Genomic DNA, 15,234 nt, shown 5'->3' with positions numbered 1-15,234 from the left:
TGGGGCTGGTGCGGGATCGGGCAGTGTTTCGTTCTGCTGTGCATGGGGTCGCTATGAGTCGGAAACGACTCGACGGCACTTAACAACAACAACAACAACATACTCAGTGCATTACATTGAAATTAAAATAGGCTATGAAGTTGCACAACCATTCAAAACAAGTTTTCATAAAAACATTTTATAAGAGGACCTATTTTAAAAGTTAAAAAGATATTTTGTGTTTAGTGCTAACAATTAAATGGATGTTCAAGAAATAGATTAGAAATAAATATTGCTTTATGAGATAATATTTATATACAAATAAAAGCAAATGTGAAACAGAGACAAGCTCTCGTTTGAGCACTGAATTAGAAGCCAAGAAAACACAGGCTGTGTCTCACTTGAAAAGCGTCTTATGTTATTTGCTTCTAACCGTTTTATTTCCAGCTCTATAATCATTGCCTATAGGGCAAGAAGAAAATAGAGATTTGGGGAAGAACTCTATTACATGGCAAAGTAAAAGAACAACAGCAACTACTACTATAGCAAAAACTCATAATTGAATTTTAGGTTTCAAAAAAATTTCTTTGAATTGTTTTTACTGGTTCTAAAATTCCTAAACCCAAGCTTGGAGAGGAGGGTAGGCCATAACAAGAGCAAATATTTGCAACGATGGCTAGCCAGGTAACAGCCCAGAAAGGGATGTGAACTCCAAACTGGAGTGGAAAAGGCTTAGTACAAATGAATTTCCTGGCGGAATGTCTGTCAACAAATATATACACTACGTGCCCGCTATGTGTGAGGCACAGAACTGGCGATATAGTGATTATCAGAGCACCTGTTGTTCCTGCCCAACTTGGGGCTATAACATCTTTAGACTCCAAAACCTAAGAGCCATCAGTAGGAAAGTCTCAGTAAATAACTTTGGAATGCTGAATGGTTAATATAGAGAAGAACTTGGACAGCAATGTGGCATTGTTGAGAAAGCATGAGTTTTGGAGTGAGGCTGGACCTGGATTTGAACCCAGTTATTAACTAAGAAGGGAGAATATCAAGGTTGTATCCTTTAACCATACTTATTCAACTTGTATGCTGAGCAAATAATCTGAGAAACTGGATTATATGAAGAAGAATGTGGCATCAGGATTGGAGGAAGACTCATTCATTAAAACCTGTGATATGCAGATGACACAACTTTGGTTGCTGAAAAGAAAGATGACTTGAAGCACTTACTGATGAAGATTACAGACTACAGTTTGCAGTTTGGATTACATCTCAATATAAAGAAAACAAAAATCCTCACAACTGGTCCAATAGACAGCTTCACGGTGGATGGAGAAAAGATTGAAGTTGTCAAGGACTTTATATTACTTGGTTCTACAATCAACACCGATGGAAGCAGGAGTCAAAACATCAGACGATGTACTGCATTGGTCATATCTGCTGCAAAGGACCTTTCAAGTGCTGAAGAGCAAAGATGTCTTCTTAAAGGCTAAGGTGTGCCTAACCCAAGCCATGGTATTTTCAATCGCCTCTTACGCTTGTGAGAGCTGGACAATGAATGAGGAAGACTGGAGAAGAGTTGATGCTTTTGAGTTGTGGTGTTGGAGAAGAATGCTAAGAGCACCATGGACTGCTAAAAGGACTAACAGGTCTGTCCTGGAAGACGTGCAGCCGGAAAGCTCCTTGGAAGCGAGAATGGCCAGATTTTGTCCACCTACTTTGGTCATGTTGTCAGAAGGAACCATTCCCTGGAGAATGGTTAGTAAAGTGGAGGATCAACAAAGAAGGTGAAGACCCTCAATGAGATGGATTGACACAGTGACTGCAATGATGGGCTCAAGTATAGCAAAGATCGTGAGGCTGGCACAGAACTGGGCAGTGCTTCATTCTGCTGTGCATAGGGTCGCTATGAGTTAGAGACGACTTGAGAGCACCTAACAGCACAACATTAACTAAGAGTTATTTGTATAGACAAATGATCTGTTTGAGCCTTAGTTTCCTTAGTGGTAAAATTACAACATTTCCTCATAGGGTTGTAATCAGAATTAAGTGGAATTCAATTAAACAAGATAATTGATATATATATAATACATATATATATATATATATATACTATATAAAACGTTCTGGGTGATACAAATGGTTAGGTGCTCAGCTATAACCAAAAAGTTGCCAGTTCAAATCCACCCAGAAATACCTTGGAAGAAAGGCCTGACAATCTACTTCCGAAAGACCAGAGTCATCTGAAAACCCTATGGAGCACAGTTCTACCCTAAAACACATATATTCTCCATGAGTTGGAACCAACTCAATGGCGACTCTTTTTTTTTTTTTTTTGGTTTACCATTATAATGCCTGGTATATTATAGATACTCAATATCTCCTTTCCTGAGAGTAAAAATAAATATAGGGATAGGAAAAAAGCTATCCTTTTTGAACCTGAGAAATAATGGGAATACAGATAAAGCTCTGGATGACCCACTTATTTCTTTTACAATTGCTTTCTTTTTCTCTTTCAGCCTTGAACTCAGTGCTGACCCTCTCCCAACAACTTCTTATTCTTCCTTGCAGAGAGTTGGAAATCCTTCAGAGGGTAGCACTCAAAACAGGACATGTCCATAAGCTTGAGGAAAGTATTGCTTACAAGAAGAAATGAGTCATAGCATCTCCATTGTTTCCAAAAACAAAGTGGATGGAAAACATTCAAGTTCCACTAAACAATGCTTGGAGTCTTGCTGGGTCAAATTGGTTAGATTGTTGAGACACTACTGACTTCAGAAGAGGAGGGGGAGAAAAAGAGGGAGGAAGAAGAGGAAAAGGAGGAGGAAGAGGGGAAAAAAGCAGGAGGGAAGGAGGAGATAATGGATGGAGAGATACAGTTTTGATGCCATGTAGAAATGAATGAATCAATTTTTTCCCTGCTAGACTTTAACAAGGGAGTTCTGGTGGCGTAGTGCCTAAAGCATTTGACTGCTAACCAGGCTGGTGGTTCCAAACACACCAGCCACTCCTTGGAGGGAAGATTGGGCAAGCTACTTCTGTAGAGATACCACCTCAGAAAATCAAGGAGGGGTCGCTATGAGTCCAATGGACTCGACGGCAGTGAGTTTTTTTTTTTTTTTTTTTTGGTTTAGACTTCAGCAAACCATCTATCCTTCTCTCAGGTAGGAAGAATATTTACCAGTTACCAGGAAATGATAAAATTGGTGAACTCATCCTAGGGATTTTGTGAGAAATCTATAATGCTTTAACCAAGAACCTCTTAGCTACAAGAGGTCGGTATCAGCAATATCAAAATTATTTGAGTCAATCTGAATTCCCTTCTCCCTTACAGCTTTTTCTGACCAACTTAGGCTAAAATAATGTCTCCTTTCTCTGAACTCTCATGGCAATTACTACTTGTACAACTCATTTGATAATGTTTCAGGTGCTATCGCCTTGAGTCATCTCCTATATAGTTTTCTTCAAGTACTTAAATCTTTTGCTGTCATTTATTTTTCCAGCTGTTCAACTATTTACATCTTTTACTGTTATCACCTTTCCAACTGTTCCATTAATGGGAAAGCTGCAGGAAGGCAGGGATTTCACCTTTTACTTCTTTGAATCTTCCACCAAAAAACAAAACAAAAACAAAAACAAAAAAACAAATCCACTGCCATCCGGTGGATTCTGACTCACAGGAACCACCATTGGGTTTTCAAGGCTGTAAATCTTTATGGAAGTAGATTGCCTCATCTTCCTCCTGCAGAGCAGCCAGTGGGTTTGAACCAACGACCTTCTGGTTAGCAGCCAAACGCCTAACCCACCATACCACCAGCAGCCAATATTTCACACACATCTGTCACTTTGGAAATGTGTTGTCTCAGTCAAATTTTATAATTTTAACTTTAAAAAAATCTTATTATTTTTTAAAACCCGAGAAATATCTACTATCTACCATCTTCTAAATAACTCTACTGAAGTTTGGGTGACAGGTTCAAGTACTTGTTGCATCCAGCAGCCTCAAACCATTAAGGCTGCTCCCATTAGCATCCTCCCAGTGAAGGCGAGGAGGAGCAAGGATGTCTTATCTTGAAGAGCTCTATCCATCAGGTATTGACAACAGCTGCGAGGAAGTGGGCTGGGGCAAGTGAGCGTTTCGGCGCGGGTGAGACCCCACACAGGTCGCCACCCCTCTAAGTGGGCCGACTGAACGGTCCTTTTGCACCATCCCAGGATGTGCGATTTGGAAGATGCCAATTAGCCTGCGCTCGGGGCGCCTTGGAGATAAGAGGTTTACAAATACAGGCTCGGGTGGTGACTGTTGTGGTCTTAATCCACACCTTCCTTTCCCGCTCACAGACTTCTGCACACACGCGCTGTCGGAGCCGGGGTGTTTTGCCCGGCGCCTTCCTCCGGGACACCCAGTGAGCAGGGTGATGGGGCCGTGGAGGCAGAGGCGCAGGCTCTGGGGCGCGGGTTAATTTGCGCACCTGGTACCTGCCGCAAGGCGGAAGCGCTGGCGGCCAGCGAAGGGGCGCAGTCGCCCCCTCTCCTCCCAGCGGCCCGAGCCTGAGCACGCTCCCGCGGGCCGGCCGCGCCGCGGAGAGAGTGGGTGGGCAGGCAAGGGAGGAGAAGGCAGAGGAAGGAGGGAGGGAGGGAGAGGGCGAGGCGCGTTCCCGCGGCGGGGGCGCGCTCTCGCGCGGGCTGCCGGGATCGCTCGCCGCCGCTGTGGTAATGTCCGCCATGTTGGCCATGGCGCAGGGAGCGGATCGGGCGGGCGAGCGGCGGGTCTAGTGTGTGGAAGCGGCCGCGGGCGGCGGGGGGCTGTTTTTGGTTGGGGTGGGCGCCCATGCTGTGGCCGGGGCCAGTGAGGAGGAGGAGGTGGAGGAGCGGGCCGGCCGCGCTGCACTGAGGAAGGAGGTGGAGGAGGCGGCGGGAGTCCTCCCCCCCTCCCCGCCCGCCCCGACGCCGCCGCCCGGGCTGTTCCTGTAAGGCGGGGAGACAATGAGTAAACTCTCCTTCCGAGCGCGGGCGCTGGACGCCGCCAAACCGCTGCCTATCTACCGCGGCAAGGATATGCCTGATCTCAACGACTGCGTCTCCATCAACCGGGCCGTGCCCCAGATGCCCACCGGGATGGAGAAGGAGGAGGAATCGGTAGGGACTCGAGTGTTTATTACCCCCCCTTCCCTACTCCCCCCTCCCCTTTGTCAGTCGGGCCTCGCCATTCACAGAGCGCTTTACGCTCGCTGGAGGGCGCCGCTGCCGCTCTAATGCTTGAGACCCTACGCCGGCGGAGTAGCGTAAACCCTCTCGGCCGGCGCAGCGCCCGCCCGCGGTCGCCATGTTGTTGCGTCCCAGTGTTGTGATTAGCTCGCAGCTCTGCTTACGCTGCCGTAAGGGGGCCTTGCCGTAAGCGGCGGCCGGGAATGGCGCAGGGGATGCTATGTCCGCACTTGGCGTTTGGTCTCTGTGTTTACCTTTTTTTTTTTCTCCCCACTCTCGGTGTCGCGTTAATTAATAGGCAGGGAATCCTTTGGCTGGGAAAGATTTTTTTTCCCACTGACTTTTAAATATGCTTTTGCATTGGGTTCTTTCTGAAATGACTTATGGAAAGTAAAGTGTTTTGTTTTTAAAAACAAACATCGTTTTCCTCCTAGCAGGGTAATCCCCGCTCTTCGCTCCCCCACCTGGGATGGTGCAGCGGGATGAGCGGTGCAGCATTGCGGCGGGGCAAGGTGGGGGCCCCGACTACCATACAGGAGGTAGCGTTAGGGAGAAGCGGAGGGCTCGCTCCGCGGCCCTACGTGGGGAGGGAAGGCTCTGCCTGCCTCGTTCGGACCGCGCCAGTTCAGTGCTTAGCGTTAGGAGTGGACGGTGATGTTCGGGAACCAAGCACCATGCTATGCCCACGCTCTGTCCCTGAAAATGTCATTGGAGGGTGATCATTTAGAAGTTGGAGACCTAGTGGTTCTAAATTGGGCGTTGTTTATTTGATGATGCAGTGCCATTTCGCAGAAATTCGCCTTCCGCCAGGGATTGAATTTTACATACATTTGAATTTCATCTGACTTGACAGTGTTTATGACTCTCGAGTGGTGTTACTTGCGTGCGAAGTTCATAGTAACTGCACCCTCAAGAATTTCTTCAATGAACCTACGGTCCCGCCTTATTGTCAACCCCGGGTGTGTGTGGATTGGTTCTCTTGCTTCTGTGACTGTCAAAAGAAGGCTCGAGGTTCCTGTGATTGGTTTTCTCTTTTGACTATTAATATTGCAGGAAATGCTGTTATGCCTTTGATTGGCTGCTCGAGTTCTGACCTCATTATATTACCCTATTTTACTATTTTCTGTTCTGATTTAATCACATTTCTCTTTGTTGTTTGATTTCTTGAAAGACTTAACCTTTCCGGTAGAAAATGAATATAGCCTAATAGATGAGCGTTCAACTTTCATAAAATAAATAAGATGAAAAACCAACATGTATGCCGGAAGTTTAAAGTAGAATGACATTTGATTTTTTTTTTTTTTAAGAAAATTTGTTCCCAATTTAGCTCAGTTTTCCATTGAAAGGATAAAGTAGGAAAGTTATAGAATGTACATGAATTAATTTAATAATGCTTTGAAAACACTGCTTTTGGGTCTACAAGATTAAATTTATCTGAGAGTTATTTTATGGGTTTTGACCCCAAAAGAAAGATTGGTAAGGAATGTAAGTATCAGTTTGGTATGTAATTACTTGAATTCTGTTATTTTGGTTTGGGAAGAACGTGAGTCAAGAAACTTGTTCTAGAATGAACCTTGAAAACTGGATTTTATGTCTCTATATGAGCTCTGGTAGCATAGTGGCTAAGACACTTGCCTGCTAACCAGACGGCTGGCGGTTCAAACCCACCAGCCACTCCTCGGAAGGAAGGTTGGGCAATCCTACTTCCGTAGTGATACTGCCTCGGAAGCCCAAGGAGGGGTCGCTATGAGTCGGGTTTGACTCGACGGCACATAACAACAACAACAACATATAAATATAAGTATATATATAAAATAAAACATTGAGAAAAATTTAGTCCTTAGTTTGCTGTATATGTCTTGATATTTCAATTTAATTTAGGAAGAAACTTGCTTAAATTGTTTAATTACTATTAAAACTTGTTTAATTATTTTTTTCATACTGTATTAGAAGTAAATGCTTAACTCCTGTCATAACTGGTACTGTTAACCTTTTCAGTAAAATTTAGAGGATTTTTTTTGTGTAGAGCATGAGTGCCAAAGTTGGATTCTTTTCAATCTGTAGCCTCAACTCTTTAATTTTTAAGGAAGAAGAAATCCAAATTCTGATAGAACCAGTTGAAATCTAGGACTTCTGACTTTTCCAACTACCTTTTCTGTCTCTTTAATGTGACAAATGAAAGTCCTTAAAATCAAAACAAACCTTGACAGTTAAGATTTATAGTCTAAAGTCTTTTGCTTCCCAGAGTGTCCAATTGGGCTGTTATTTTTTTGGGAATGTTACTTTTTTTTTCCTTAAATTAACATGCATGGCAGAAGCCTTGTGCTTTTATGAGTGAGAGCCAATTCAGTTCTTCCAATCTTATCTACAAGACTTCTGTTATTAAGCAGATTTATTTGTTCATTAAAAAAAAAAAAAAAAAGAAAACTTCTGCCTTGGTAGGAGTTTAAGACATACATTGTGTTTTATTTGAGTCATTTCAACTCAACTTCCAGGATCTTTTGTTCTAATTACTTAACCTTTGTAAGTACTTTTTAAGAAGGTGGAACAGTGGTGAAAATACTGACCTGATAACCAAAAAATCAACAGTTTAAACCCATCATCTGTTCTGTGGGAGAAAGATGTGGTAGTCTGCTTTCATGAAGATTTACAGTCTTGGAAACCACCTTATGGTACAGTTCTGCTCTGTTCTGTATGGTCACCATGAGATAGAATAAACCCATTTATTCAGGACCTAAAAAACCAGATCATAATCAATCATTTTGCCATCTCCCCATAAATGTTGATCTTTTAAATAATATCTACCATTTATTGAATGTTTTTTATACCCTTGTTATTGTGCCAAAGGCTTTACATGTATTATCTCATTTAATCCTTTTTTTTTTAAAGTTACAATTTACGACCATTTTAAGTTTACATTTTAAGGAGCTTGGACAAATGTGTGCACCCATGGAAACCTCACTACAATCTAGATGCGAACTTTTTCAGTAGCCCAGAAAGTTCCCTGGTACTCCTTTGCCATCACTCCCCCACCCTAGTTCAAGCAAACACTGATTTTCTTTCTCTGTAGATTAATTTTGTCTTTTCTAAAATTTCATATAAGTGGAATTACAAATAATCTTTTATGTCTGGCTTCTGTTGCTTATAATGATCCATTTGAGATTTGTCCATGTGTGTATGTATCCATCCATTTCTTTTTATTGCTGAGTATTCTGGTAAATTGGTATACTACATTTATCCATTTATCAGTTGTTGGATATTTGGTTTTCTAGTTTTGCTTGATCATTTAATCCTTATCATGCTCTATAAAATATTTTGATTCCTATTTTACAGATGAGGAAACTGAAAGGTCTCAGAGCTAGTATTCAAATTCTTGCTTTTACATGTCAGAAAAGCTCGTTCTCATAACCATTGTGTGTCGTACTGGCTTTTCATAGAACCCTGAATTTTCTTCTTAACTGTTATATAAAGTTCATTATAGTTTTAGTATGTAGTATTTTACATTCTAATTTTGGCAACTTTAAAAGATGATTTTGAGTTGGTCAGAATATTAAATTATTAACGAGTGTAGTTTTTAACCACTTAACTGTTCCTGATATTTGCTTTTGGCTTTTCTGATTTTCTATCTTTGTTTTTTTTTTTTTCTTTGCAGTTCATTAACTTTATTTCTCAGTGTATTGGCACCATTATCTTAAGCACACAAGAAAATAGTGGAAAACTATCTTACTTTATTATTTAGATTTCCTCCTGCTAATGTGTAGTTTCTGTAAGCTTAAAGAGATCTCTGCTTGTTTTGTTCATTGTTTTCCTAGTGCCCAGAGCTATGCCTTGCACGTAATACATGTTTGATATATGTGGCACACATAAACATATTTACATATCCTGTAGATAGTAGGTTGGGCAATCTACTTTCGCAGTGATACCACTTCGAAGACCCAAGGAAGGGTTGCTGTGAATCAGATCCAACTCAATGGCAGTGAGTTAGAGTATAGATAATACCAAGGAGCTCTAGTGGCATAGTAGTTAAAGCACTCACCTGCTAACCAAGAGTTTGGCAGTTTGAACCCACCAGCAGCTCTGTGGGAGAAAGATGAGACAGTCTGCTCCCATAAAGATTTATAGTCTTGGAAACCATATAGCTCTGTCGTATGGGATTGCTGTGAGTTGGAATTGACACAATGGCAGTGGGTTTTTGGTTCGATAGACACCTATACCTAAACATGATACACTCACATATGCCTCCCCATAGGCATATATGCATATATTTCTGTCTCTGTTACCACATACATATTTTTCTGTTGTTATTACTGTTCTTGCAAAATTGAGTATGCTATAGCATTTACTGATGATGTCCCATTTTCTTGTGGACTTCTTAGTGTCTTTTACTTTGGTCAAATTTTACAGACTTCGTTTATTTGGTATTGTAATAGTGGGACCATACAGTATTTTGCCTTTTGGGACCAACTTGTTTCACTATAATGAAGTGATTCACTAGATTCATCCATGTTATGCTTTGTGAACTCTTCAGTATTTTTTTATAGTTGCATAGTATTCCATTGTATGAATATACCACAATTTGTTTCTCATTTTTGTTGATGGTTACTTAGGTCATTTCTATATTTTTTTTTTGCTGTTGTGACATTAGTGCTGTGAACATTGGTATGCATATATCTGTTTGTGTCACTGCTTAGATATTTACCTAGAACTGGGATTGCCGGATCATAAGGTGATTGCTTGTAAGAAGGTCTGCCCTAAATAATGGGTCATGAAGGAGGCTATGACTCTCTAGACTGTTGGCTGGAGTAGCAGTGTGGTTTTGAGGGTAAAAATAAGGCCTTTACATTGAGGTGAAGGTTGTCTAAAGTGCTCAGATGTCCAGGTGCATTGTCAAGCACAAGGAGAATCTTGAAGGGAATATTCTTGGCCAGTGTTCAACAGCAGAGACAAAATGGTTCAAGAACCAATTTTCAAAGATGGCAGTTGTAACCCAAACTTTGTATTTGCCTTCCAAATAACAGGAAGAATCCCTTAATGATAAGGTGAAGTGCTCTCAGATTTAGGGAGTGATACATAAGCAAAGGCTTGAACTTGAAATTGCCAGATTGTTACCCCCAAGCAATAACGTTAACCTATCCTTTGATGCCTTATACTTTAGTAAATTTTTTTCCTCTTTTGAAATGTAGTCCTTTGAGACATTTTTTCCTTCCTTTAAGCCAGTTTCATCTACATTAAATATTTGGTCTGACAAATAATCTCCCTTAGTAATTTTTTCAACATCTCGGGAAAATCACTTGCAACACTTACATCAGCACTGGCTGCTTCACCTCCTACCTTAATATTATGTAAATTTGCCTTCCCTTTGAAATGATTAACTAATCCCCTATTCTGAATTAATTTTCTTCATCATAGTCACCTTCACTTGTTGCACTTGCAGCTTTAAAATCATTGAGAAGGCTTTGAGCCTTTTCTTGCGCTAAAGTCGGTCTAATAGGCATGTTACGTGGATCTGGATAGTCTAACAAAATTATCAGTAGACTTTCCATTTCAGTAATGAAACTACTGAGTTGCTTAGTAATAAATGTAGCTTTCATTGGGAAAGAGTCACATGCTCATTATTCTCACTTTATCCTTTAAAATTGTTCCAATCATTGACTGGCTGTAACATAACTCTTTTCCAGTGATCGATGGCATTTTACTTCTTTGCGATTGCTTCTATTTCCACTTTATTTTCGGTCATGATTGTTTTCCTTTTCTTTGATGTATCACCCGAATTTACACCAGTTTATGCTTTGGAGGCATGGTTGGAGACAAGTAAATAAGAGGGAAATTTAAGTCAAATACAAAGTTTCACACTCAACACAGTGTTAATGGCGTCCTTCTTTCTTGAGACCATGAACTGCTGAAGCCATGCAGTGTTTTCATGAACATTACAAAGAAGTGTGTGCGTTCATTATGAACCATTGAGTTTAACTCAAATTTTTAATACAGTAGGTTTTAAAACAGTTTGTTCTTAACTGCTAGTTGTCTTTAAACTGAATGCACTTAACCTTGGGACTTACCATATATCAAAAAGTATATGTAAAATTGCGTGCTAAAGTGTTAGGATTAAAAGAACAATGAGGTACAGACCTTGACTTAAACAAACTTACATGAGTCTTTGAGGTGAAAACATGTATCTGGAATGTTAGCAAAAACTACTGGGGCACCAGACATCAAAAGAGCACTTGTTGTTTGTTGTTATGTGCCATCGAGTCGGACCCCACTCACAGCGACCCTGCTTGGGTTTCCGAGGCAGTATCACTACGAAGTAGATTGCCCAACCTTTCTTCCAAGGAGTGGCTGGTAGGTTTGAACTGCCAACCATCTTGTTAGCAGCCAAGTGCCTTAGGTATTATGCTACCAGAGCTCCCTCAAAAGAGCACTAAAAAAAGTTAAATGTCAAAGTAGTTGATTGGAGGGAGAAAAAAAAATGTTACTGAAATGTATAGAGAAGGATTCTCGGAGAGAAATGTGACTGTGTAGGTTTTCAGCTTTGGTTGTATGGAGAAAAGGCAAGAGGTGTTCCAGTGGTGCTTGTTGACGCAAATACAAGAGTGCAGCAATGTTTAAAGCACGTTTTGTGGACCTTAAGAAAACGGAAAGAAGCTTCATTCATGTTATATGTTTGTCTGTTCTTGCTTTCTACCCCGGCTGATAGAAACTTTTCAACAGAACTTTTGTTCTCTGCTATTTCTTCAGCACTGAAAACTGTTTAGAACGTGAAGGCATTCATTCGGTAAAATACTTGGTCGATGAATGAATAAAGTTAGGATGGAGATTAGATGAAAAGAGGTAGTATTATATCAGATGATAGATAGTTTTGAATGTTAGGCCCGTGAATTTGTAGGGTGGTGTAGAAGAAAGAACACTGAGGTGAAATCTGGAGTCTTTGTTTCTAGTTCTGGTTCTGTCCTTAAGTGGCAGTAAGATCTATGAAAGTTGCCTACCTTCTCTGAGAATTAGGTTGTTGTCCACCCACTACCATTGTAGCTAACATTTATTGAGTGTGTATTAGTGAACGTATTGAGCATATGCTAGGGCACATTGCTAAACTCAGTAGATGGTCTAGAGCTCATTATAAACCTAGAATGGGTAGGTGCTATTTCTCTTCCAGAGGAAGAAACTAAGTTTTTAGAGGTTAACTAGCTTGCCCGATGTTACCTACTTAGATAGAACATGGTAGAATCAGAGTTGGAACTCAGGCCCAATGGGCAGTATAGACTCCAGGGCTCTGATCCTCAACACTCAAAAGTGTTGCACTGCTTTATCTATAAAATAAGTGGCTTGAGAACTTGCTGATTTGGAACTAAATGATATCTAAGGCCTATTACAGCTGTCCTTTTCTATCACTTAATATCCCGGAGGCATGGAGGAGTCATTAACAACTTTTGCTAAGGGAATAATATTTCGAAAGCAACTTGTGGTGAATCCTTTTGTAAACACATTCTATCAAAAGAGTTTATAGGAATGATTTATCTAGTCTAAGTTTAGATTTCTTTTGTATCTGCTTTCTAAAAATGAGGCTTATCAGTATTTGACATGGGTGATGATTAGGTTCGTTTCAAGTAAAAGAAACAAAATCTGGTTATTTTCAGGATTCTGGAGGTTGTTTCACAGACTCCAGGGAAGTATTGAACAATCAAGGCTTGGGAAATATAGGAAGCAGGGCAGCTATCTATGGTCATTCATCAGCATGACATTAATGTATGTCACCTGATCATAACAATTCTCAATCCTCAGAAGGAAGGTTGGGCAATCTACTTCTGTAGTGATACTGCCTCAGAAACCAAAGGAGGGGTCACTATGAGTTGGGTTCGACTCAACGGCACATAACAACAACAATAGAGTAATAGTTAAGTGCCTGTGTTCTGGAACCACACTGTTGGTTTGAGTCCTTGGGCAGGCTAACTTCATCTGTTAAATCTCCTTGGGTTGTTTAGAGGTTAACATAAGTTGCAGTGTACTTGGAAGAGTTTGTGGCATGCAGTACTAACATTTAATAAATATTAGCCATTATCATTAGCATTGTTATGTTTCTCTCAGTTAAAAATTCCAAATTCCTGAGATAATGATTGGTCAGTCTTGCAGCAGGTGTCTACCTCTAAGTTTACCAGTCAAATGGGCAGGGGATATTAGTTATGCATGTGCTGGTAAGGGCTGCCCTCCTGAGAATAAGGCCTTAGCCAGGGAGCTGCCCTGAGAGATCTGCTGATTGGTATATAACATCATGATAAAAAAATTAAGAAGTTAAATTGTTTTAATCCATAGTTTGTCCCAAGATGAGTTAGTATACTTAGTGTATTTTTAACAAACCTTAAATTTGTAAAGTCTTTTATTGAGAGTAGAGTATTTTGTATGTTTTAAATTTTTAAATGGAATTTAAATTAGAATGTAATAGAAATCTCCAAAATCCTTTTAAAGAACGCAAACCCTTCACACTTACTAGTTTTTTCAAAGTAGCAAAGGATGAGTTTTGGGTGACCTCAAAGAAATTATTTAACCTTCCTGACCCTTAGTTTTCTCATTTGTGAAACAGAATTGGACTGAATGACTTTGAATGTATCTTTGGCTCTAAAAATTACTTGCATTTGTAAATCCACATGTCTACCTACTAGACTTATTGTCCAGAATGTTAATCAGATGAGAAGAACTAACAAATGTGAAACTTAATATTAGGAAGATAATAATACATACAATTTAACTCTTTATGGTACTGAGATGTTGTCAGTTTGATTTTTATGAGGATCAATTACATTTATCCACTATCTGGTAGTAAATTTTCCTAGAAATGAATAGAAAAATCCACTCTGTATGTTTTGGATGTGATCAGTTTCCTTACTTTCAGGAAGTGTTCTTTTATCATTTTTACTGCTCTTACTCATTGCTGTAAATTTTCTAGATTTTGGAAGTTCCTTTACTTCATACCACTTGAGTCTGTTTTAATTTTACACTTCATGTTTCTCACTTTGAGAGGTGTGTGTGTGGGTGGGGTGAGAGAGAGAGAGAGGAGAGAGAAAATAAAGAATACACACTCTCCCAACTAGATCAAGTACCTTAAGTATCACATTGTCTACTTTATTTTATTCAGTACCTGAAACAGGCTGAGGAGTCCTTGGATGGTGCAAACATTTAATGCACAGGGCTGCTAACTGGAAGATTAAGAGATTTGAGCCCATCCAGCGGTGCCTCGGAAGAAAGTCCTGGCAATCTACTTCCAAAAAATTAGCCATTGAAAACTCTGGAGCACAGTTCTACTGTGACACACATGGGATTGCCGTGAGTCAGAATTGACTTGACAGCAACTTTTTTTTTTCTTTTTAAAGACAGGTTAGATAACCTACCTTAGGCACTTAGGTGATAGAAAGTTTGTAATACAGTTATTGGCCATAACCCGGGGCACTAGGATTGAGTTTGGTTGTATTACCACACAAATTGCTCTACATCTTCATTTCAGTTTGACTTCTTCTTCTTCTTCTTCTTTTTTTTTTTAAACACATTTTACTGAAATATTTATGTACATGGAAATACACAAAACTAAAGTGATGTGGGTGAATGCATTTCTCTCTCTCTCCCTCTTTTTTTTTAATCTTTTTTTTGCTGTGTTCCTTCCCTTCCCCTCCCACACCTGGTAATCAACAAAGAAAGTTTCTTTCCATATATAAACCTTTCCTTGACTTTTTACAGTTATGAATTAATACTGTTTTTGTCCTTCTGTGATTGTCAGTTTGAATTCTTCATTTCATTTTAAGTAGAGTTGAGGTAGAAAAACAGTAATGGGTGTATAAAGAACCATATGAGAAAAGGCTGATAAGTAGGAATGAGCCATTGAAGGGAGATCAAAGTAGATAGCAGAATGTCCCTCATGATTATTTGATTTTATTTTCAAGCTGACTCTTTTTTTTTTTAATTATTGTGATTTGGGTGAAGATTTACAGAGCAAATTGACTCTCCATACAGCAGTTCACATATACTTTGTCTCATGTCATTGACCACAGTTTACCACAA

At 40.1% G+C, this 15,234-nt stretch overlaps 1 protein-coding gene across 1 annotated transcript in view; it reads left to right on the top strand.

Annotated features, from left to right (window-relative positions):
- The first annotated feature begins 4,968 nt into the window (after positions 1-4,968).
- The window catches only part of EPC2 (enhancer of polycomb homolog 2), a 270,316-nt gene continuing 260,050 nt past the window's right edge, over positions 4,969-15,234 (top strand). Inside the window, exon 1 of the mRNA XM_007934942.2 lies at positions 4,969-5,121. Within this exon, the coding sequence (XP_007933133.1) occupies positions 4,969-5,121 (153 nt within the window). The remainder of the gene's footprint in view (positions 5,122-15,234) is intronic.

The sequence above is a fragment of the Orycteropus afer genome, unplaced genomic scaffold (assembly GCF_000298275.1).
Source record: "Orycteropus afer afer isolate SDZICR_OR568_19922 unplaced genomic scaffold, OryAfe1.0 scaffold00023, whole genome shotgun sequence".
In the NCBI taxonomy this organism is placed as follows: domain Eukaryota; kingdom Metazoa; phylum Chordata; class Mammalia; order Tubulidentata; family Orycteropodidae; genus Orycteropus; species Orycteropus afer.
The sequence above is the reverse complement of the archived record's forward strand: the minus strand, read 5'-3'. Positions and strand labels throughout refer to the sequence as shown.